General features: G+C 42.8%; 3 protein-coding genes across 9 annotated transcripts in view; 2 read left to right on the top strand and 1 right to left on the bottom strand.

The window, feature by feature from the left end:
- Positions 1-247: 247 nt before the first annotated feature.
- Positions 248-4,923, top strand: zgc:101716 (uncharacterized protein LOC492784 homolog). Its single transcript, XM_054781797.1, has 8 exons — positions 248-438; positions 562-663; positions 1,532-1,675; positions 1,770-1,820; positions 1,906-2,050; positions 2,123-2,210; positions 3,059-3,191; positions 4,086-4,923. The coding sequence occupies exons 1-8, from the start codon at positions 334-336 to the stop codon at positions 4,254-4,256; spliced, it is 939 nt and encodes a 312-aa protein (XP_054637772.1). The 5' UTR covers positions 248-333; the 3' UTR covers positions 4,257-4,923.
- A 1,648-nt stretch (positions 4,924-6,571) lies between these two features.
- tbc1d31 (TBC1 domain family, member 31) lies at positions 6,572-19,076 on the bottom strand. 7 transcript variants are annotated; one of them, XM_054782995.1, is made up of 24 exons: positions 18,759-19,074; positions 18,546-18,610; positions 17,937-18,015; positions 17,684-17,799; positions 17,342-17,520; positions 14,597-14,748; positions 13,940-14,099; positions 13,616-13,816; positions 13,360-13,533; positions 12,837-12,916; positions 10,969-11,115; positions 10,737-10,870; positions 10,525-10,658; positions 10,277-10,456; positions 9,962-10,194; positions 9,798-9,870; positions 9,643-9,722; positions 9,424-9,559; positions 9,066-9,158; positions 8,651-8,764; positions 8,302-8,493; positions 8,150-8,219; positions 7,693-7,845; positions 6,573-7,556 (listed from the first exon to the last, which is right to left on the bottom strand). In XM_054782995.1, the coding sequence occupies exons 2-24, from the start codon at positions 18,601-18,603 to the stop codon at positions 7,441-7,443; spliced, it is 3,054 nt and encodes a 1,017-aa protein (XP_054638970.1). In that variant the 5' UTR covers positions 18,604-18,610; positions 18,759-19,074; the 3' UTR covers positions 6,573-7,440. The 7 variants fall into 7 exon arrangements, with proteins under 7 accessions (XP_054638973.1, XP_054638972.1, XP_054638970.1 ...); XM_054782993.1 differs by having other exon boundaries at positions 17,684-17,739; positions 17,937-18,074; positions 18,546-19,074; XM_054782994.1 differs by having other exon boundaries at positions 18,546-19,074.
- Positions 19,077-19,346: 270 nt separating this feature from the next.
- Positions 19,347-21,402, top strand: part of derl1 (derlin 1) — a 6,301-nt gene continuing 4,245 nt past the window's right edge. The window contains exons 1-7 of the mRNA XM_054781510.1: positions 19,347-19,674; positions 20,109-20,220; positions 20,304-20,368; positions 20,537-20,563; positions 20,784-20,879; positions 20,964-21,016; positions 21,101-21,211. Of these exons, the coding sequence (XP_054637485.1) occupies positions 19,522-19,674; positions 20,109-20,220; positions 20,304-20,368; positions 20,537-20,563; positions 20,784-20,879; positions 20,964-21,016; positions 21,101-21,211 (617 nt within the window). The 5' untranslated portion in view covers positions 19,347-19,521. The remainder of the gene's footprint in view (positions 19,675-20,108; positions 20,221-20,303; positions 20,369-20,536; positions 20,564-20,783; positions 20,880-20,963; positions 21,017-21,100; positions 21,212-21,402) is intronic.

Below are 21,402 nucleotides of genomic sequence, written 5' to 3'. Positions count from 1 at the left end.
TGCAGACGAATGAATTGCGGGGGGAAATTTATTTGCATTTTGTAATTATACATTTGCATCTACTCCATTTCAGTTTGGACAAATGTTATGGATACATGCTGTATAAAAAGCATTTAGTTTATATCGTACGTATATTTACATTTGTCGACTTAAACATTTTAATTTATGACTATAGTTTAGTTGTTTCTGCCCGGAACAGATGTCACCGACTTGTGTGTTTCTGCGGACTTATTTGAAATGTGGTATCAATGCGGATGGCGCGTGCCAAGCATGTATACAAGTTTTAACTACTATTCAAATTAAAGCAAAGCAGTCGCACTACGTTGATTCGTCATGGAGATATTTGGAAGCAACTTTGATGACTCTGTGTTTTCGGAAGCGAAAGACCGAGGCACCATGTTTGTGTCTTCTTATAACGCTAAACGCTGCGAGCCGGAGGTGAGTGCTGGACACGAGAGTGCTCATCCGCCGCGTGTCCCTGTTTGGAACTAGAATTGAACTAAAGATGTGCTGTTTCAACTAACACATGTAGTATTCTCCACCTCTGTTGTCCTCTTACAGTGGTTCTGTGAGAGTGCTGCTCTCGACACAGATGATTCTTTGGAGAAGCAGAAAGTTTTTAAATTTCGAGGTGACCTGGCTGTGAGGCAAGGCAATTACCAGGTAATTCGATGCAATGCATCACACCACAATGCATGTACAATGTATCCACTCAGTTGTCATACTGTAAGCGTATTTATTAATTTGGTAAAGCGCCCAACACCTACAAATAATCGTCTATTATACTAGTATACTAGCCTACTAAATACGTAAATGGTGTCAGGGTTATTAAAAATGACACTACCGTACAGTAGTTGTATTTTTCCCAATATCAATATGGCGGCTACTGGTTTACTGCATACTGGAGCCTATCCCAGCTGACTTCGGGCGACAGGCGGGGTACACCCTGGACTGGTCACCAGCCAATCACAGGGCACATATAAACACACTCACATTCATACCTATGGACAATTTAGAGTCACCAATTAACCTAACATGCATGTTTTTGGAATGTGGGAGGAAACCAAAGTACCCGGAGAAAACCCACGCACGGGGAGAACATGCAAACTCCACACAGAAATGCCCAACGGAGAATCGAGCATGTGTGGCCAACATGCTAACCACTAGACCACCGTGCGGCCCACAATTTCTTTCCTATTCTTGTTATGACATTTTATTTTGTCTTCGATTTTATTTCTTCATTTTCCGGAACGCTGCACCAACTAAAACTAAAATTCTATTTGGTTAGCGATCTTTAAACACATTTCTTATCCACCATATATTTGTGAATTGCGCATTTCTGTCAACATTTTTACTCCAGTATTTATTTATCTCTAATGTCTTATTGTAACTTTTTATATTTATCATTAATTCTATTATTTTTATTTTATTTACTATTTCTTTTTTTTTTTTTAACTCATATTTACTATGTAATTAATGTTTGATTATTTTCTGAGTTCCATCTTTCCCCAAACATTTGTATGTGTAACAGGCAGCCCTGGATGCGTACAGCAGTTGTCTGGAATGGATCGCCGACAACAATTTATCTATTAAGAGAGATATATTGGAGGGAATGGCCCGATGTTGCGCCAAGCTGGGTGACCGAGGCAGAGCGATGGACTTGGTTGACATCCTGGTACATCCACATGACCGCACACACTGCCAACGCTCACTGTCATAGAACTAACACAACTAAGCATGACCACAGGTTCTGCTGTGTCTTTGTTCAGAGCAAAGAAGCTTCAAACACGTGTCACTTGACCAGCCTGCTGATGCTCAAGGTAAACTGCTGACCAGTTCACACCTGTGCCGGTTTCACATGCGGTATCAATGGAGATTTAAGATATGTTACACCTTGCCCCGAAGGTCAGCATCTATCAACATTTTGGAGCCATCGGTCCCAGGATGTTATCTCTGCAGGAGCTGTGCAGCTTGTTGCCCTATAACCCCTGGAACTGGTTCAGCCTGGGAAAGATGTGTCTGCAGCTGCTGGAGCACCACACAACCTTGGGTACCGTCCTCTTTACGTCAAGCCTCATTAAATCACGCTTCTTATTTCTTACTGTGGGTTGAATTTGTGCAGAGAAGAAGGGAAGAGAAGCTGAAGACGCTGTCGATCTCACAGAAAGCAAACTGTGGCTGAAGGCTTGTACGTCTTTCATCAGGACCAGGTGCTGCTCATAAGGATGCACCGATCCGCATTTTTTTCCACTTCTGATCCAATCCAAATAACTCAATTCGGATATCTGCCGATGCTATTTCGATACCAGAGCTCTTCCTTAATATCCGACCACGGCAAAAGAATATCAGCAACTGTAGCTAGGAGAATATCAGCCAACATATCTGCTGCACACACACACACACACACACACACACACACACACACACACACACACACACACACACACACACACACACACACACACACACACAAATGATCAGCCTGACGCGTTCATGGCCTCGCATGTGTAGAGACGGCTATGTTTGCCGATACTCTTGTGGCTAAGTTTGCTGATATTGTTTTAGCTATGTTTGCTGACAACACTAAACCACAGACATGACCCACGGATGGGAAATCGCCGGAGTTTGTTTCAGAGATGTCCGATACGTGAATTACGCCGGTCGATTCTCCGCTTGGGCATCTCTGTGAGGAGTTTGCATGTTCTCCCCGTGCGTGCGTGGGTTTTCTCCGGGTACTCCGGTTTCCTCCCACATTCCAAAACCGTGCATGTTAGGTTAATTGGCCACTAAATTGTCCATAGGTGTGAATGTGAGTGTGAATGGTTGTTTGTCTATATGTGCCCTGCCATTGGCTGGCGACCAGTCCAGGGTGTACCCAGCCTTCGCCCTAAGTCAACTGGGATAGGCTCCATCATACCCCCCCGAACCTAGTGAGGAGAAGCGGCATAGAAAATGGATGGATGGAACTACGCTGGTATCGGAACGGCCCCAACTGCTCACAGTTTGTGTAGACTTAAGACCGACTGGATTGCTTTCACTTCATGCGCTCTGCTTTCAGACTTCTGCTGAAAGTCCTACAGCAGCAGCAGTCATCTTTTGTGCGCCAGCGCAACAAAAATGTCCTCCATTCACTGGAAGAAGCCTTAAAGCATCTTAACGCCAACGAAAGCACCCTGCAGACTCTCACTGAGGTGAGGACGGCTGTGTCGTAACGTTAGAAGCTGCTTACATGACACACTTTTCATTGTTTTGCATTTAACATTTATTTTATAGTGCCTCACATCTTCAATCACCAACACCCTTTTGTCCCCCCCCTAGCCTTTCCCCACACCATCCCCCCAACGGCCATCACACCATTATCCTCAGTTCATAGCTTGAAGGAAAACTGCACTTTTTGGGGGGAATTTTGCCCATCATGCACAGTGTTCATGTCTCACATAAGGATTGTGGATGATGGGCAAAATTCCCCCCCAAAAGGTGCAGTTTTCCTTCAAGCCACATACTGTAGCCCATAGTCCATTGCAGCGTTGTCCATACAGCACTAGTCCCATACTTATGATTGGCCAGTGTCCTACATTGTCCATTTATCATTGTTCAAACAACATGCCCTTTAAGCCATCCTCTGCTTCTGTATGTAAATAAATACATAAATAACATCATAAAAATGAATGGATATATAAATCAGAAAAGGTATATTGGTTACAAAAGAAAGCATCTATGAAATAGTAAGACAGATGCCATAAGTCACTGTGGCTGTTGGTTGCCATGACATCATGTTTTCCCACAAAACAATGAAAACAGCCAAGATGTGTGTTAAGTGGAGGACCAGAATGTTTTTTGTCATGGTCAAGATGAATTTGGTAAGGCTTCTTTGGGGAAAGTATGCATTTACTGCACTACCACTGCAACCAAAAGATTGCTGTGGATAAGACCCAGGATGACAAGCAGTGTGTGCCAAGAGGGTGCACTTAGTTGCCAACCACTGGCCTGGCATGCATATTGTCAGTTTTGTAGCTACGTTTAGCAGGGATTCTTTGGACTTTCCAGTCAAAACGTACCACTAAACGTTGTCTTTTACTTGCCAGGTGATGTCAGAGGACCTGAACCCAGAGAAGATGAAGGAGGACTACCAAGACGGCGAGAGTCTGTCCAGTGTGTGCTTGCAGAGCTTCAGTGAACGCTGGTGGAACAAAATCTTACAGACGGGAATTCTGGAGGCTGATGGACGAGGCACGCAGAGCGGCACAACGTTGTGATGCTCCTGCATGGCGGACAACAACAAAAACATTCTACTGGTCTCAAGTGAGAGGAGAACCTGGACTTTGTCCCAATTGTTGCCGGGAGTGACATAAAGAACAGCATAGATTTTGCATTTTAACTTCATATGATGTTCCCTGAAGTATTCGTGTGTACCGTCCTGTGAAGTGAAACAGTGAGTGGGCTCGAATGTGTCACATGATTGCATCACAAGATTGTATGTGAGAAACAAAGATATATTTGTAAATATTTTTTTCCTACATAAAAATCCTATCTATGCCTCAGTTATGGAATTAAGTTAAATGAATGTTTCTATTTTTTTTGTTTTTTTTTAAATCGCTCTTGCTTTTGTGCTTTAAAAACAAAGTACAGTCAAACCTTGGTTTTTCTTAACCCCAGTTTTCATATGATTCAGGTTTTAATCCAGTGAGGTTCTTTTGGTCCTTCATTAATACATCCAAAACAGTTCTTTTGTTCAAGAACTGTTTAGAATGATAAACGTTTTATCAGATTTTCCCCAAAAGTGTGCCTCTGTTTTTGTACAGCATTGCACGTAACAAAGTATGTCATGTATGCCCTGTACTGTATTGCGTCTGTGTAGGCTCTCAGTCGTACAGGAGTTGTCCATCGAGGAAAAGGCTTCTTGAGACGTCATCTGTACTTCTGTGTAGAAGGTGTCGGACGTTTCGCTCCTCATCCGAAGAGCTTCGTCAGCAAACTAATAAGTGCTGGTAGCTTAGGCCTTAAATACAGTAAGAGTGGGCGGAATTGGTGTGCCAACACCCTCCTCCTATTGGTTCGTTACAGAATAATTAATTGGTATTAATTGGTCCGCCCAGGCTTAGTGTAACGAACCAATAGGAGGAGGGTGTTGGCACACCAATTCCGCCCACTCTTACTGTATTTAAGGCCTAAGCTACCAGCACTTATTAGTTTGCTGACGAAGCTCTTCGGATGAGGAGCGAAACGTCCGACACCTTCTACACAGAAGTACAGATGACGTCTCAAGAAGCCTTTTCCTCCTGTACTGTATTGTTCAATGAAATGGAGTGCCTGAACAAAGCACACCCTGCACATTGCTGACTCACTTGTCCCTGCATTTTTTTGAGTGTGACTGCTAAATAACCCACCATGGGGCCAAAGAAGGTTGTGTGGCAACAATTTTATGAAGAAGTTGACAAACACTGTTGAATTTGATCTCGCCAGAATGTATGGCCTTTATAATATAATTATTTCGATTGTGTTTACAATAAAATTTATTTTTTGGCAGTATCTTTGGGTGTCTGGAATGGACGAATTGGATTTACATTATTTCCAATGGGGAAAAAAATTTGGCTAGGAATATCGGGGTACCTCACAATATGGTCCAGTGAGGCACGGCACTGAAGTGCCACCAGCGCCCCCCCCCCCCCCCCCCCCCCCCCCCCCCCCCCCCAATATAATAATAAAGGTTGCTCATTAAGAGGATAACAAAAACAGAATAATTAACCTTGGTTAAAAAAATTTTATACTTTTTAGACCCTTTTTTGTAATAAATTGAAAAACATTTGTGATCTTATATGTACATATACATATAAAAACACAAATGATTTTCAATTTCTTACAAAAAAAAGTATTTCCTTCTAATTTGTTGGTGAGTCCTGATGAGTTTGGGTATATACTGTAATAGGGATGCCACCAGTCAGTATCGGCCGATTTCCGTGAAAATCACGTGATCGGCATATGCAGATGAATGCCTTTCAACGCCGATCACAAAAGTGATTACCTGTGACTAGTACTATTGCAACCCACAGCGATCCATGCGTGCAGTGTCGTGTCTTGCCCTAACTAACGTCTTGGGTAGCGTCCTCCTCCCACTTTTCTTCAGCGTGCCCAGGCTGCCAAAGCAAGAACCATCTCTGCCTTGTGGAATTGGAAATCTTTATCTTGCGGCGGTAACCCATTACCAGTACCTTGGAATTGTTCTGTCTTTTGCCCTTTGCACGACACGCCTGGCCAATAGCACTCATCATAAATAAATTCAAGTGTAATAATCCATGTGATCGTATTGGCTGATTTCAGTCCCTGGATCATTGGCGTCGGAATCGGCTGCATAAAACCCTGATCGGCGCATCCCTCTATATAACCCTCCATCTTGGTAGTCAAATATACTTCAACAGTGCATAAAAATATACTGCTCAAAAAATAAAGGGAACACTAAAACATCCTAGATCTGAATGAATAAAATATTACTTTATTCTTTACATAGTTGAATGTGCTGACAACAAAATCACACAATTTAAATATTTATTGGGGGTGTCTTGCTGTCCACCTGTAGTCTATTCCATTTGCACGACAGCAGGTGAAATTGTCAATCTGTGTTGCTTCCTCAGTGGACAGTTTGATTTCACATAAGTGTGATTGACTTCGAGTTACACTGTGTTAAGTGTTCCATTCATTTTTTGAGCAGTGTATGTTTAATGCATTTCATTTAGCAGAAAGGGGAAAAAACGCTGGCTTTTCCTGCGACAAGCACCTTGTAGCTCACGTTCACCTGACCCCTTCAGGATGCGTCGGTACTGCAAGTGCCTATGACATTTCTATGTATTTTATTGTGTGATTAGCAAGAATGTACTTTTTGTCATCCCCGTCCACACGTCACTGCTGGCGTGTTTCAGTTTGGTTTCACCGAGTCCGCCACTTGTTTTTTTTCTTCTTTTGTGACTTCCGCCTAATTTTCTGCCGCTCTCGGGAGAATCTCCACAGGGATGACACGTAAAGTGGTGACTCACTGAGGTCGAACAGTGAAAGACGTTTGTCTTTGAGCCTATCAGTAATCCATCATAAGGTACAATATCATCATATGCCGATATTTTGTCACACCTCCGTATTGTTTGGAATATTTCCATATTGTTGCCCCTGTAACACAAGTCAAAGTAATATGTGCAAACAATGACAGCTCAGAGTGGAGTGATTTTAAAAAAAAAGCATTTATGTAAAACAGCCTATAAAAATCAATACGATCAAAGTGCCCCATAAGTATATGAAGTAAAAATACGCACAAGTGAAGGTATTTAGCAAACATAATCACACAAACTACAAATATGCATTCGGTGACTGTAAAAAAGTTAGTAAATGTGGACATATAGGAGGAGGAGCTTGTTGTCACTGGGCGGTGGCGTGTGGCGTTAGATGTGGCAGGGACTACGCAACGCTGCCCTCTTTGGCTCTGGTGACCAGCCTCTGTCTCAGATCCCTGATATCCTTTATCAGTTGTCTCTCTTTGCTGTCCAAATGTGCTCGGCCTCGGTCCAGAGAGACTAACGGGAGACAAGGATGCAACACAACACAAGTCACTCCAAAAACAAATCACTTATTATTGATGCAAGAGTGAGAAGAATCCATTTTATCCATGAAATGAGTCTGGTCGTACTGCCCTACGTCGTGTTGACTCACATATGGTGGAGGTGCTCGCTGCAGGGGAGCTGGCGTTCAGACACACCGTGTTACTTCCCGCTTGTTTGGGCGTGGCACCGCTGTTGGCTGGTTTGGCGTCCGCTGTCTCGGTACGACTTGTTGTGAAACTGGGCCTATAAATAACTCCTCGAGCTGGACATACGATTGAGAAGGTGTTAAAAGTACAAGCAGGGAATATTTCAACACAGGATAAACGGTACAACACAGCTGCATGATCTGGGCTTATTTAAGGACGGAAACACTGAAACTCTTCTTTTCATGGACAGCGCTTCACTTCTCAGTCTACTCCAAAATTGCATACAAAGGCAGCAGTTGTGCAAGAAGCTCTTTTCATTTTTTTATGACATTTAATTTCTGGTCATCAGACACACAAACAGGACATTGTTCAAGATCACACCACAAACTTCCTTGTGTGTGTGTGTGTGTGTGGTAATACTTGTGTGTGTTGCAGGCCGGGACTGTTGCTGCTCCATTAAGTGTGCTCTGTCATTCACAACTTCATCCCACTGCAATTCACACAGAGGTCACATGTTTCTGAGGAAATCTTCAGCGTTCAACAAGAGCATTTTCGCTGCACGTTTTTCTCACCTCCCTTCCAGCCGTATCTCTCCAGGTGTCCGTGAGACGGTCCCCTTCTGCCAGCGCTCGCCTGTCAAACACGGCCAACCTCTCTCTTTTCCTCTGCAGCCAGTCGAGGTGCGGCGGGCCCTTGGCCACGTCTCGCTGCCAGCTGGAGTCGGAGCCCGGCTGGCACGCCTCCGCCAGGAAGCCTCCTAGCGCCTGTGCCGGTACAAAGTTAACCAGCACCAGCGGGAAAGCTCAAGCCATAGCCGAGCTGGAACGTCTGTGACGTGTTTCTTGTACATCTTGTAAATAAATATCACAATGCTAGCATATGCCAGTCTGGCCTTTCCCCCCTATTATTTTCTTATCTCACCTTCTTGTTTGCGTCTGCACCCTGCAGCTGCTCCTCTTTTTTTGCACTCTTCATCAACAGCTGCGCCTCTTCTTCAACCTGCCGTTCTATGCGAAACTGCTCCTTGCACAGTTGCTAACAGAAAGAAGAAGAGCGTCATATCACAACATAGAAGGTCTTTCTGTGACACCTTCTACTACTTATGCTGTACACCATCATGGGTGAGCTGGGGCCTATCCCAGCTGACTTCAGGTGAGAGGTGGGGTACACCATTTGGGGCGTGGGGGGAAACTACCCGGAGCAAACCCACACAAGTAGTGTGGAGGTCTGTGCTCTACTGAGGTCCACTCTAGCTACCTGCACAATGTTTTTTTTGACATGACCAGACATTCTCGAAGAAAAAGCAAAGGGAAGACAAGAATAAAGCAGGTCTCACCTGCTGAAGCTGCCTGCGCTGTATCTCCAGCTCCATCTGCTTCATTTCCAGATCCTGGAGTGCTGCTGCTGTTTCCTGCTCACGTAGATCCATCTACATGAAGCATTCAACTTGTTACTGTTGAGTCTAATGACAGGCAAAACGAAGAGCTTCACTGTTACAGTGTTTTGTGGAGGGCTGGCTACAAACAAATTTGGACCACCACAAAATTGAGAATGTAAACTAAAGTCTATTTGGCACATTTCCTGCCAGAAGGCACTCATTCCATACATACAAAACTCACTGTCCCTCAAAATATGGAAAGGCGTAATTACGTCAGATTTTCCCTTTTCTGAGGTAGTGGAAAGACCCTCCTCACCTTTCTCCTGATTTCCTGGTCCAGTTTTTGTATCTGTGAGACATGATGGTCCTGCTGGTGTTTGAGGAGACGTTTTTTATTTGCATCCAGCAGCTGCAACTCATTCAACTTTAGCTCTCTCTTCATGGCTGTCAGCCTGCAAGAGAACCGTCACCCTTAAATCACGTTTCCTACTTCAAGCGTGTCTGAAAATATGTACTATATATTGGGAACGTCTACTTTTTTCTCTGTTGTGTTAGTTTGGCCTCCTCTTGTGCGAGAATGTTTCTGCGCTGCTCTTCAGCCTTCTGCAGGAGCGCCTGTGTTCACATCCAAGCTAGGGCGTCAAAAAAGAAAGATTGTATCGTTGCAGCATGGCTACTCGAAAGTTCTACCTGTTGTGCAAAATAGGCGTCGTCTTCCGCTTGGCGTTGCATTAAATCTGCACGCAGCATTGATACCTCTTGCCTAATGAGATGAGACGACACACGCACACCTTTACACCTTGTCTTTGTTTTTATCATCTAAAAAATGATTCACACATAATTTGCAAAGTCACCTCTCCTGGAGGTACTCCATCTCTTCTTGTCGAATCTTTTCCTTCTCGCGGTTCTGATACTCCACTATGAACTCTGGGTATTTGTTGAACAAGGGGTACTGGCCTTTGGTGAGCGGTGTGAAGTCAGAAAGCGTCGTCCTGGGATGAATGTCATCCGGCGTGTTGTTCATCAACCGATAGGCCTCTTTAATCATGTCTTCCGTGTTCAAGTTGTTCCGATGGTGGAAAAAATACTGACGAGTGGGAAACAGACATTTTTTTTCATTGATTTCATTGCGAGAGGAGAGTGTGAGAAAGAGGAACGGGCGCGGTCACCTCAAAGTCCTGTTTCTGGCAGCACAGCAAGAGCGGCTCCCGGCAGCACATCAGGTAGGCCACGCACGCCATCAGCAAGAAGGACGGATGGTTCGAAAAGACGTTGTCAAAGAGTCTGAGCCACTCGTCACGTGTCAAAACCTCAGAGAATAAAGTCTCCAAGAGGGGCCACAAGTAGAGCTGCCACGGTGCATTGGAAGGTAAACACCTGTACATTCTAGTGGTGGTGCGTCATCATATAACATTACCTGTGACGTGATGCCACAATCCACCAGGTGCTGCAGCAGCTCCTTGTCATGGTGAGCTAGAATGTTCTCCGCCATGCTCAGGACGTTCAGAGGAGGGTTGGGGAAGAACTCAAACCAGTGCTGACACCAGTTCACTGTGACACCATACACCTTAGTCAACACCGCTCATAACTGGCATGTCAGAAAGCATTCTTTTTACGGTGAAAATATACCTAAAACAGTGGCCACCACCTCAAAGCAGACCATGGGATTGTTCTGGAAGAGCTTCACAAATGGGAAGGTTATCAGCGGAAGGTACTCTACCTCTCCAAAGATGGCGGCCCAGTGAGCTGATGCAGACAAAACCCTGTTAGTGGATGGAGAGAACAGGATGATAAATGTTGCATTAAGAACTTTAGAAATGTTGGAATTGAGGGAATGTCAAGCGGAGGGAGGGGTGCGTACCTCTGCAGCCCCCTCTGGAGCTTCTGGCTTTTGATGGGATACTTCTCATGGAGGGTGAGGTAGGCTGAGTGCAGGCCTTTATCAGTCAGACTGCTGTATGCTGCATAGTTCTCAGGCAGGTATAACAAGGATCGCCACACAAACATCCTACAAGGTTTGGATAGAAACGGCACACTACAGTGACATATACCAGAGTTGTGGCGGGGAATCCAAGTTTGTTGCTTTGGCCACTTGTGAAGAATATTATCACAGTTCTATGATACAGTGGAACCTTGGTTTTAATCATTAATCCATGCCACAAGGGCCGAAAACAAATCAATGGGAGGGGCGGAAGGTTTCATTCCGTCCGTTACAAACATAACTGGAGTGGACGGGTAGAGCTGTATACTTGCTCACTTGAACTTTATTGTAAACTTCAGCAGGTTCAATCACCATTAAATACAGCCCGGCTCATAAACCTTTCCCCCTGCAACCTGTGTTACCTAAGGAACCTTTACATGACAATCCTATTGGAACTGAAACTACCTTCGCACTTTGCTGCGACTTCTTTCTTCAGTTCAAAAGTGTTTCTCATCTTCTTTATCAAAGTTCTGGCACTTGTGACTTTTGTCGTACTCAATTAAATTCCTTTTTAAAAAAAAGACTGTTTGAAAGCCTCGCCTAAATACACAGTGCGCTTGAACAGAACACCAAACCACACACACATACACACGCGCGCAGACACAGATGATTCAGGAATTCATTGTCCAGAATCTGTCAATAGTGTCCCAACTTGAAAAGAACTACTATCCATTCTTCACAGAGACTGAGCCACCACTACATGGATGCTTTGTTCGGGCACTTGATTCCGCAGAATCAGACTAGTTTGTTCGGTGCACTGTTTGGGCGTACCATAACATATTTTTGGCAATCCTACGAAAACCGGGGTTGAGGTACCACTGTATGCTGAAAAACAACCATATGCATACATTTTCAAGACTTTTATTGTTAAATAAATCACATTTGTGCAAAAAGTCAAGATTGATCATGTTGATCCCTCTTTGTTAGAACTTCTGCAATTCACTCAACTTTTTGTGAATTCTTTTCTACCCGCTAACCACAACAATATATAAGCAACGTGAGCCCATCCATTTTCTTATACCGCTTGTCCTCATTTGGGCCACTGGTAGGCTGAAGCCTATCCCAGTTGACTGCAGGCGAGAGGCAGTGTACACCCTTGATTTACCCAATCCTATCCAATCCACTATATTTATATAGCACGTTTTATAAACACTGTTTCCAAAATGCTGCACAGACTAGTAAAACCATAAATAATAAGAAGCAAAAGTACAAATTACTACAGTAAAAAGTAATAAAATCAAATAAAAATAAAGACATTTAAGACATTAAAATATTTCAAAAGAGAAGTAAAACAATAAAAGCAATAAATACAAGAAGTAGGTAAAAATAAAAATAAAAAGTAAGATAAATAAAAACAATTAAAACTAAAAAGAAAAGAACAAAAGACACAGAGGACAACACATCAGGCCGAGTTCAAAACCAGAGAATAAAAGTGGCTTTCAAGACGAGACTTAAAGCAACCATTGAAGCTCACATTCACACCTATGGACAATTTATTCTCCAATTAACCTAACATGCATGTTTTTGGACTGTGAGAGGAAGTCAGAATGCCCAGAAAAAACCCATGCAAGAACGGGGAGAACAAAAACCACACAGAGATGTTCCAACAGAGATGCGCGAACCACTATGCCACTTTCTGCTCCCACGTGAATCACAAATAGTAAGAACTACAGCACAAACTGAAACACGCAATTTGAGTCACTGTCCCTTTTAGCTGAAGCTACTAAGTAAGGAGAGAACTGCTGTACCTGTATTTTGCTGGATATTCTCCAAATGTTTTAAGCAGAGCCACCAGCCGCTTCTTGTTCAGACCACCAGGGAGTTGGTTCTATATTATAAGAAAAAAACTGTTACTATAATGCAAAAATACCGACACCTTAAGGGATGTAAATATGGGAAGAAAAACAATGAAAAAAAACACACATACAACCATGATTAGCTGTCATAACTGCTTACACTTTTCTACAAGATGTTGGAGTGTGTGAGAAGTTTTGTCAATTCATCAAAAAGAACATTCCTGAGGTCAGAGGTCATTGATGTTGGACCTGAGAGAGGCCCTGCTCATTCAGCATCTCCGTTCATCACATAGGTGTTTGTTCTTCCACACCAAAGTCATCCAATCGTGCCTTAATGGATGTTGCTTTTTACACTGTTTACACAGCAACCGTTCCCACAAAGTCAGAAGAATAACTGAGAACTGAGGCCAAAATGCTTGACCCAATCCGATAGATTACCTGATTGATGGATTACGAGGTGTGTATGTATTCCTACCTCTTTATCCTCAACTGTCGACCCAGCAGAGGGGGTGTGGATCTGTACTCGTTTCGCCCGACCCTTGTTTTTAGTTTGTCTTTGTCCTGCCTCTGATTGGACCTTGGCCTTTAGGTTTGACGGTTCCTGGTTAGCTGTACCACCTGGGATGACGACCAACTGTGGGAGAGGAGGCTGGGGAGGAAAGTTTGTAACAAGCGTCAATCTCACACACAGCATGCTCACTTTACAACGCCTGTAGCTGAATGAATGATACCTTGTTTAATTCCTGCGTGAGACTCTGAACGCTGTAGACGCTGATGCCGCCATTGTCCAAGATGGCCACCACATGGCGACCAGTGGGGCTGACGGTCACACCGGTGATGGCGTTGCTGTGCGAACCGATGTGAAAAAGCAGCTTGGAGGTGTGAATGTTAATGAAGTGCATCACGCCGTCTTGGCCCAACACACCCAATGTCTGTGAAAACACCAGGAAGAGAAGATAACGTCCAGAAGTGTCGTCATGACAACATCTGCTTTGGGCATCGTACAACACAAACAAACGTAAAAGGAGAGCAGTGACCCACTGCACAGTGTATACCTGACTGGCTCCTTCATCGAAGCTGTCAGGAAGGAATTCCAACTGTCTGACAGCCCGAACCTGCGCTGGCATCTGGATCACATTGACCAGCTCTTTGGGTTCCAGGCACCACAGGTGCAGCAGGTTTGAGCGCCCTCCGGCTGCCAGGGTTTTACCATCTCTGTCAACATGAAACATTCACAATCAAGTGAAGACAGTCAAAATACCTGTTTTTCCCCTTACAACAAATAATACCACTATACTCTATCATTTTTACTTTAAACATAATTTGACCTATAAGCTCTATAATCCAATTGAAAAAGAAACTTGTTTGATGAAAATGTACAACAAGCTGCTTGCATGAGTGTACACACCCTAAATGTTTTTTTAAGTACAGCAGACTTTGTGCCTGAGTCTATCAGCACGGCACATCTTAACTTAGCAACATTTCCCTTGTCTTACTTGCGAAAGTTCCAAAAAGCACCAAATTCATTCCAAATATTTTTCTAGTTTAATTTGAGTAGTTTTGAAACGATTGATCATGGTCTCATCTACCTTTTTACAACAGCAAATCCGCTATTTTTACAGGGGTTTGCTCACATTCAGGAGAACTTTGCAAACATGCGAAAATTCCACACACAGACACTGGCCAGCGTGGCTATGGACTAACAGACCCACCCTGTCACAGCAAAAGTCTTGTAAAAGATTCGGGGTCCGCAGTCGGGGACTGGAAGCTGATATTTACACACGAGTGTGCCACTCTCCCAAGCAAAGATGGAGTCGTCATTGAAACAGCTGAGGATGGTGTTCCTATGGGGGAGGAAGAACACCTGCAACAAGACCCGCCACAGGAGTCATTTCATGGACTTAAGGCACCTAGTGTGGTCTTAAAAGGGCAAAAGAACCATATTTGGCAACTTAATCTGGTGCTCAAAATGCATCCTGCTACATATTTGACTATGAGGCAATTCGTTTTGAAATGTATACTGTATAAATGCTTAAAATGTGTCATTTTCCAGTATTTCTATTACAAAATGATAAAGGACACTTAATAATGTCCATTTGTGGCGTTGGGTTGCCAGGGAGGGGTGTGTGATGATGTCATCGTCATCTAATTTGCATAACTGACCATGACACAAAAACAGAGCTTTTTGGTTCGTGTCGTAAGAAATGTGCAACATCATCTCACGATTTTAAACCTCATTTAATAACAGAACATGAAGCTACTGACTCACGGGCGTTGTTTCATTTCGTGCAGACACACGTGCATACGCCTTATAACATGCACAGGTAATTAAAAAAACATTCAGGTTTCCTGGGCTCCATGTAGGTGTGCACTGATTTTCAAGATAATGTACATAATGTACATTGCACATCTAATATCTCACTATATTGATGGGCAGATGCGTTATAAAAGGGGTCCCCAACCCGTTAATTGCAATCTACCAATCTTTGGGACTTGCCCGGTCGATCGCTGTTGTAAAATAAATCCCTAATTATATGTTTATATTTAGTGCAGGCACTGGTCAAGGTGGACTTCATGTTTTTTACACCAGGCACCTTGGAAGTCAGCTAAGGGTCCTTAGGACCAATGGCACATTCGAGCCATCCGGGCAGCTACTGTTGAAATGCACATACTGTATATGGTTATGTGTGTCTGTGCTGGTGATAAAAGATACCAGACAATACATCAGACATTATAACAATGTCAAATCAGCCAGTAGAATGAACATCTGAAGTGTGTTTAAAGAAAGCCCAGCAAATGCTCCATTGTGTCTGGCTCTTTGACCAGAGCCGCTGTGTGAATGAGGTGCTCCAGCAAATTTGCTTAAATCACGTATATAGTCCTAGACCACCACTGCAGTCGCAAAAATATTAGGAGAAAACAATGCACTATCACATCAGTGCCCTTTACTCCCGGAGAGTGGCCAACAGACATGCATTTTGACCACTGAATACGCCAGCATGCCTCGCTGCTCTCCAGGCATGCACCAAACCCTGAGTTCAGTCCCACACCTCCCCGGAGGTCCCGGCACATGCCAATAGAGCAAAAGGCACAATGACAAAAAGCTGAAATGCTGACAGCAACATCCAATAATATGCATCAGTTACAAAAAACAAAACCTTTCTATCAGAATGGGATGGGGAGTAGATCTTGCCTAGGTTCACAGCTGAGACCAGGGATCTTAGGCTCAAAAAGGTTGGTGACCACTGCTCTATAATGCGTGACCAAGTATGTATGTATGGTATGTGTGTATGAGGTGTGGTAAGAAGCAGAGTTTCATTGCCATATACTGTACGTAGTGTAACAACAAGCTACGCAAACAGTCCCATTCTAATGTCATTGAGGGCAAAGAAGTAGAAGTAGAAGAAAAATGTAGTGCCAAATCTACGTTCCTTATCAAAATGTTAAGACTAGTTGAAAAATTGCAAGAATTAAACATTTTGTTTCATTTTAAGGCCCCCCCTAAAATAGATATAAAGTGTTCAAAAAAGGACTCATTAATGAGTAGCTATGCTATTCTTAAAAATTGCTTTGGGCATGCTTGATGCCAGTGTTTCCAGGAGGCTAGTGGGAACGTTGCTCCAGGTGGTGAAGATGGCTTCACGAAAGGAACCCACTGTCTGGAACTGATGTCCATTTTTGTAAACTTCCCTTGCCATCCATCCCCAAATGTTCTCAGTTGGATTTAGATCAGGGAAACAGGCAGGGTCATGACAGAGCAAATGAATACCTGACAGAAAATGACATTCAATCCACATTTTTTGCCAAGATTTGGGCTTTTAAAGGCTGTGGTCTTAAACTTTTGATAAGCTGATGAACAGCCTATTTCGCTTTAATGGTTGTTTTCTTCTCTTTTCATTTTGAAGCTCTACTTAGAGCCTCCATCCATCCATTTTCTATGCCGCTTATCCTAATTACGGTCGCGGGAGAATGCTGGAGCCTGTCCCAGCTGACTTCAGGCGAGACGCGGGGTACACTCTGGACTGGTCTCCTTAAGATGCAACTGTGCAAAATGTAAATTGTTGAAAATTTTCTACTGGTCTTAAAATTTTGATCAAGAGTGTATTTGTGGTGGGCCGCCACAAATAAATGAATTTTTGGGAAACACTGATCACCAACACTGGGATGGATGATCAGGCGGAGGATCTATTATCACAAGGTAGAGTAGTGTCTCAATAAATAAATTTCAAAACATGTGTATGTAAGTAAAGTGAGACGTAAAACACCTGTAATTCCTAAATGGTAAATTATTATTATTATTTTTGTAAAACCACTTAAAAATTACATCTGAAAGTCAACATTTCAAGCACATCTTGATTGATGGTGTACCCAATAGAGGCAAACCCATAAAACACTATGTAAAATACTTCCAGATTGAACTATGGTTGAATACTCTTGTACGGGATAACTTTGCATACCTTCTGTATGCCAACTGACTGTTGGACGTTGAGCTTTCTCTCCCTCTGGAAGGTGTCCAAATCCCAGAGCTGAGCGGTGTCCGAGGAAGTGGTGATGGCGTAGCGGCCTGAGCTGTGGATGGAGATGGATGAAACAGCCCCCTCATGGCCCCGCATACAACTGATCAGCTGCTTTGTGTCTGTGCAAAAAAACCCACAATGTCAATAAATGGAGGCTAGTAATAAAAGACACAACAGCTCATGAATCACTCTGTTGGCTGCACATCACCGTAAAAAATATCAGACAAAAGCCTCCAAATAAAGGAAAAATAAACATGCTGGTGTGCAAAGTGCCTAACATACCTTTGTCGAAACACTTGACCGTGTTGTCAACAAGAGCCACCAGGAACTCTGTGGTCCTGCGGAGACAGAATGCTAAAGCAGTGCAGGCCTGTCCCGTCTTCTGCACAAGACGAAATCTAAAAATAAATAAAATATTTACAGTATCTGTATTGCTTTCTATTAATGACTCGTAAATATCTTTGGAGAAAAACTGTGTTGTTAGAGTATGGCTACCATAAATTGTAATTTTTCATGTGGAAACTAACTGATTCACCTATTTCTACTTATGTCAAAGGCATAGATGTTGCCATGGTGATCGCCAGCCAGGAAGGACTCTCCAGTGGTGTCAAAGGCTGCATGGAGGAAACGTATCTTAGTCTGATGAGCATTACGGACCACCGTCAACAATACGCTGTGTGGAAAAAAAACAAACATATTCAAGAAGGGAAAGCACGTTAGTTACAGTAAATACAAAAAGAAAGAAATCATGGCTGCTCTATCGTGGTCAAGTTCTTAAGATGTGGCCTGCTGTTCAGGACCTTCGCAAGGAGTGGAAGTGGAAGTGGAATATGGCTTGAAATGTAAATGTGAATTTAATTTCCACGTTCAATAAAAAAAAAATAACACCACGTATATGCATTTGTGATGTCAAGACTTGTGTTGATGTACTTTGACTTTAAAAAGAGATAAAAGAACAGGTATGGTGTGTCAAAGCACTACAAGTCATCTTAAAGTAAACCATCTGGCCTATCCTTATTAACCATTTATCTTAATTGTAATGCTAAATTAATTTGGACAGTAAAAGTTCCTGGGCTGTAATCGAAACAGCAGTGAAAATTCTCTATTTTTGTGTCAATTTATATGTCTTTAAATCCAAACTTACCCTTTCCCAGGTGCTGGTTTTCGACACCAGAGCTTGCCCTCTTCTTTGTTTCCGACATCAGTCACCTCCATTTTAACAGACAAGTTTTATTTCATATGTCAGAACTGAAGCCCCAGTTGGAGCAACATTACAAGCTAAAATGTCATTCGGCTAATCTCGTTAGTGGCGCAGCAAACCGCGCGAAATTTGGAAAAAAAAAACCCAACAACTTACATTTCCGTTCACTTTTGTGTAACAAGTATATATTCCTAGTGAACAATGTGAGTAACAACTCAGAAATGTGTGCACCTGGTTAAGAAAATACCTTTTTTACAGTGAACGTATTTTCTGTTTTTGGAGCGATTACTGTCGCCTAGCGTGTACATCATATAGAAACAGAGAGGTGCACCGTGGGAGATGTAGTTGAACGAGACCATCACGCAGCATTTTCCTCACCCATCGTAAATGCGGACACGATAGTTAATGTATTAAGTTTATCTAAATATATTTTTATTTGTATGCCTTTTTTCAATCCTCCGTGATTTAGACGCGTGAATAAAATAACACAATTAGAGAACAAACAGAACTAATCAGATGTACATCCGCTTCTGGTAATGATCATGCCTTCACAATAAAAGTGAAATCGTGCCAAGCCAAATATACAAGAATTAGAAGTGAATGATGTATACCTACATTTGGATCTAATGGTTATGTAACGCAATGGAATATAATTCTGCTTTATATGATTGTATTGTACTGTAATTCGTTGGACGTATTGCAACATATATTTTGAAAATCTTAACCGAATATGGTTGCCGTCATCACAATCGCTTTCAGACAAGAATAGCTAGCCTCTTGTGATTAGCCACGTCATGTAAACTTTTGGAGTGGTACTTATTGAAGGATTACAAGGGTGTTCGATATTCGGGAATACCACTTAATTTATAATTTAGTTTCGTAGTTTATGGTTCATATTCGGAAATAATTATATGGGAAGATGTCAGACATCGGGGACTGGTTCAAAAGCATCCCCCTCATTACCAGGGGCTGGTTTGCTGCCTCCATTGCTGTTCCCCTTGTAGGGAAACTAGGATTGGTTGACCCCAGGAACCTCGTACTGAGACCCGATTTGGTGTTAAATAGATTTCATGTAAGTGTTGTTTTTGCTTCACTTTGGGAGACGTAATTTAGTGTTTACAAAAAATGTCGGTGAGCTAGCAGGTGGCTAACTTGGGCTACTCAGCAGGCCTAGCAATTTGATAGCCAATCAGAGAGTGCAACGTAGTAGGGTCGTATAACACTTCCGGGTACATTAAAAACAACTTCTGCCATGTAACTACTGGACTAAGTAGTTTTGACACGCTATATGTTTCATAATACTTCCGACTTATCCGGTGAACGTCACTAAAGTTTTAAAATATGCTAACACACACTCTTCTTTAATGGACACACTAATTTACACCTCTAGCATTGACCCATGACTTGTGTTCTCCCCAGCGGATATAATCTGTTGTTATATTTTTAATTGTGTCTCGTCAAAGGTAAAATTTTTTTATTAGATTTGCCTCCTCTGCTTTATTTCAGCTGTGGAGGCCAGTGACAGCCACCCTGTATTTCCCAGTGTACCCAAATACTGGCTTTCTCTTCTTGGTCAACCTGTATTTCCTTTACAACTACTCCTCTCGGTTAGAGACAGGTGAGATGACTTACATTCTGCCAAGTTACACACATCTATACGTTGTTGTGTGTCATGCATCCTGTTTCGCTTTGATTTTCAAGGAGCGTTTGATGGGCGACCTGCAGACTACATCTTCATGCTCTTATTCAACTGGATCTGCATTGTTGTATCCTTTTTCCCGTTCAAGTATCTCAAAACAAAGTCTCAAGACACAGCAGCTTAGAGCTTATTGTCTTTTGTTAGTGAAAATGATGTTCTATAGCTGGTGTGACAGGATTGTAAGCGTCCATCCACCTTCTCCAGCTGTGGTTGATGACCTTGACTGTAGCTGTAGATAACCGGGATGCTCATGGACATGCAGGTCAGAGTTTAAACAGCCTGATTGCGAATTTGAAAAATGAACACCTTTTTGTTTTCATGAGTGGCTCCTCAGTGACAGCTTGCTAACCAGTTGCCAGGCAACCAGAACTCTGGGAAGTCACTAAAATGTCTAGACAAGACCTTGTTACCAGAAAAGAAACAAGACACTCGGAAGATGAATGTTGTTTGACTGGATGCTTATGTTGTTCTGTTTTTTTAAGCTGCTGATGATCCCGTTGATCATGTCTGTACTGTACATCTGGGCTCAATTCAATAAAGACATGATTGTCTCCTTCTGGTTTGGAACACGATTCAAGGTAACATCCGTTTACATAATTTACATCACAAAAGTATTGTTAAAGCTACCAGCATGTAACAACTGTGGTGTCTTCTCTGTCCAGGCACATTATCTGCCTTGGGTCATCTTGATCTTCAACTTCATCATCGGAGGCTCGTAAGTAACCTCCCTTTATTGACAACATGCACTTATTTGAAGTCATTCTTTCATGGCCGTTCTGATCCTCTGCTCTTTTGGCAGCTTTGTTAATGAGCTCATCGGGAACCTGGTGGGACACCTCTACTTCTTTCTCATGTTCAAATATCCCATGGACCTTGGAGGACGCTCCTTCCTGTCTACGCCAGAGTTCTTGTAAGTGTTTCTGCTTATTATTTGGGTGCATAAAGGAGCACATACTCTATAGTACATCAGCCTGACACCGCTCAACTGTCTGTTGATGTTTTCCACTGTCAAACGTAGGTACTACCAGGTGATAGCGGTCCAGGCCTCAAGTCCCAAATGTCTTTGGGCAAAAGACACATAATAGCAATATTACTATTAAG

Source organism: Dunckerocampus dactyliophorus, chromosome 7 (genome assembly GCF_027744805.1).
Source record: "Dunckerocampus dactyliophorus isolate RoL2022-P2 chromosome 7, RoL_Ddac_1.1, whole genome shotgun sequence".
Taxonomy (NCBI): domain Eukaryota; kingdom Metazoa; phylum Chordata; class Actinopteri; order Syngnathiformes; family Syngnathidae; genus Dunckerocampus; species Dunckerocampus dactyliophorus.
Note: the sequence above shows the minus strand (reverse complement) of the source record. Positions and strands in the feature narration are given on the sequence as shown.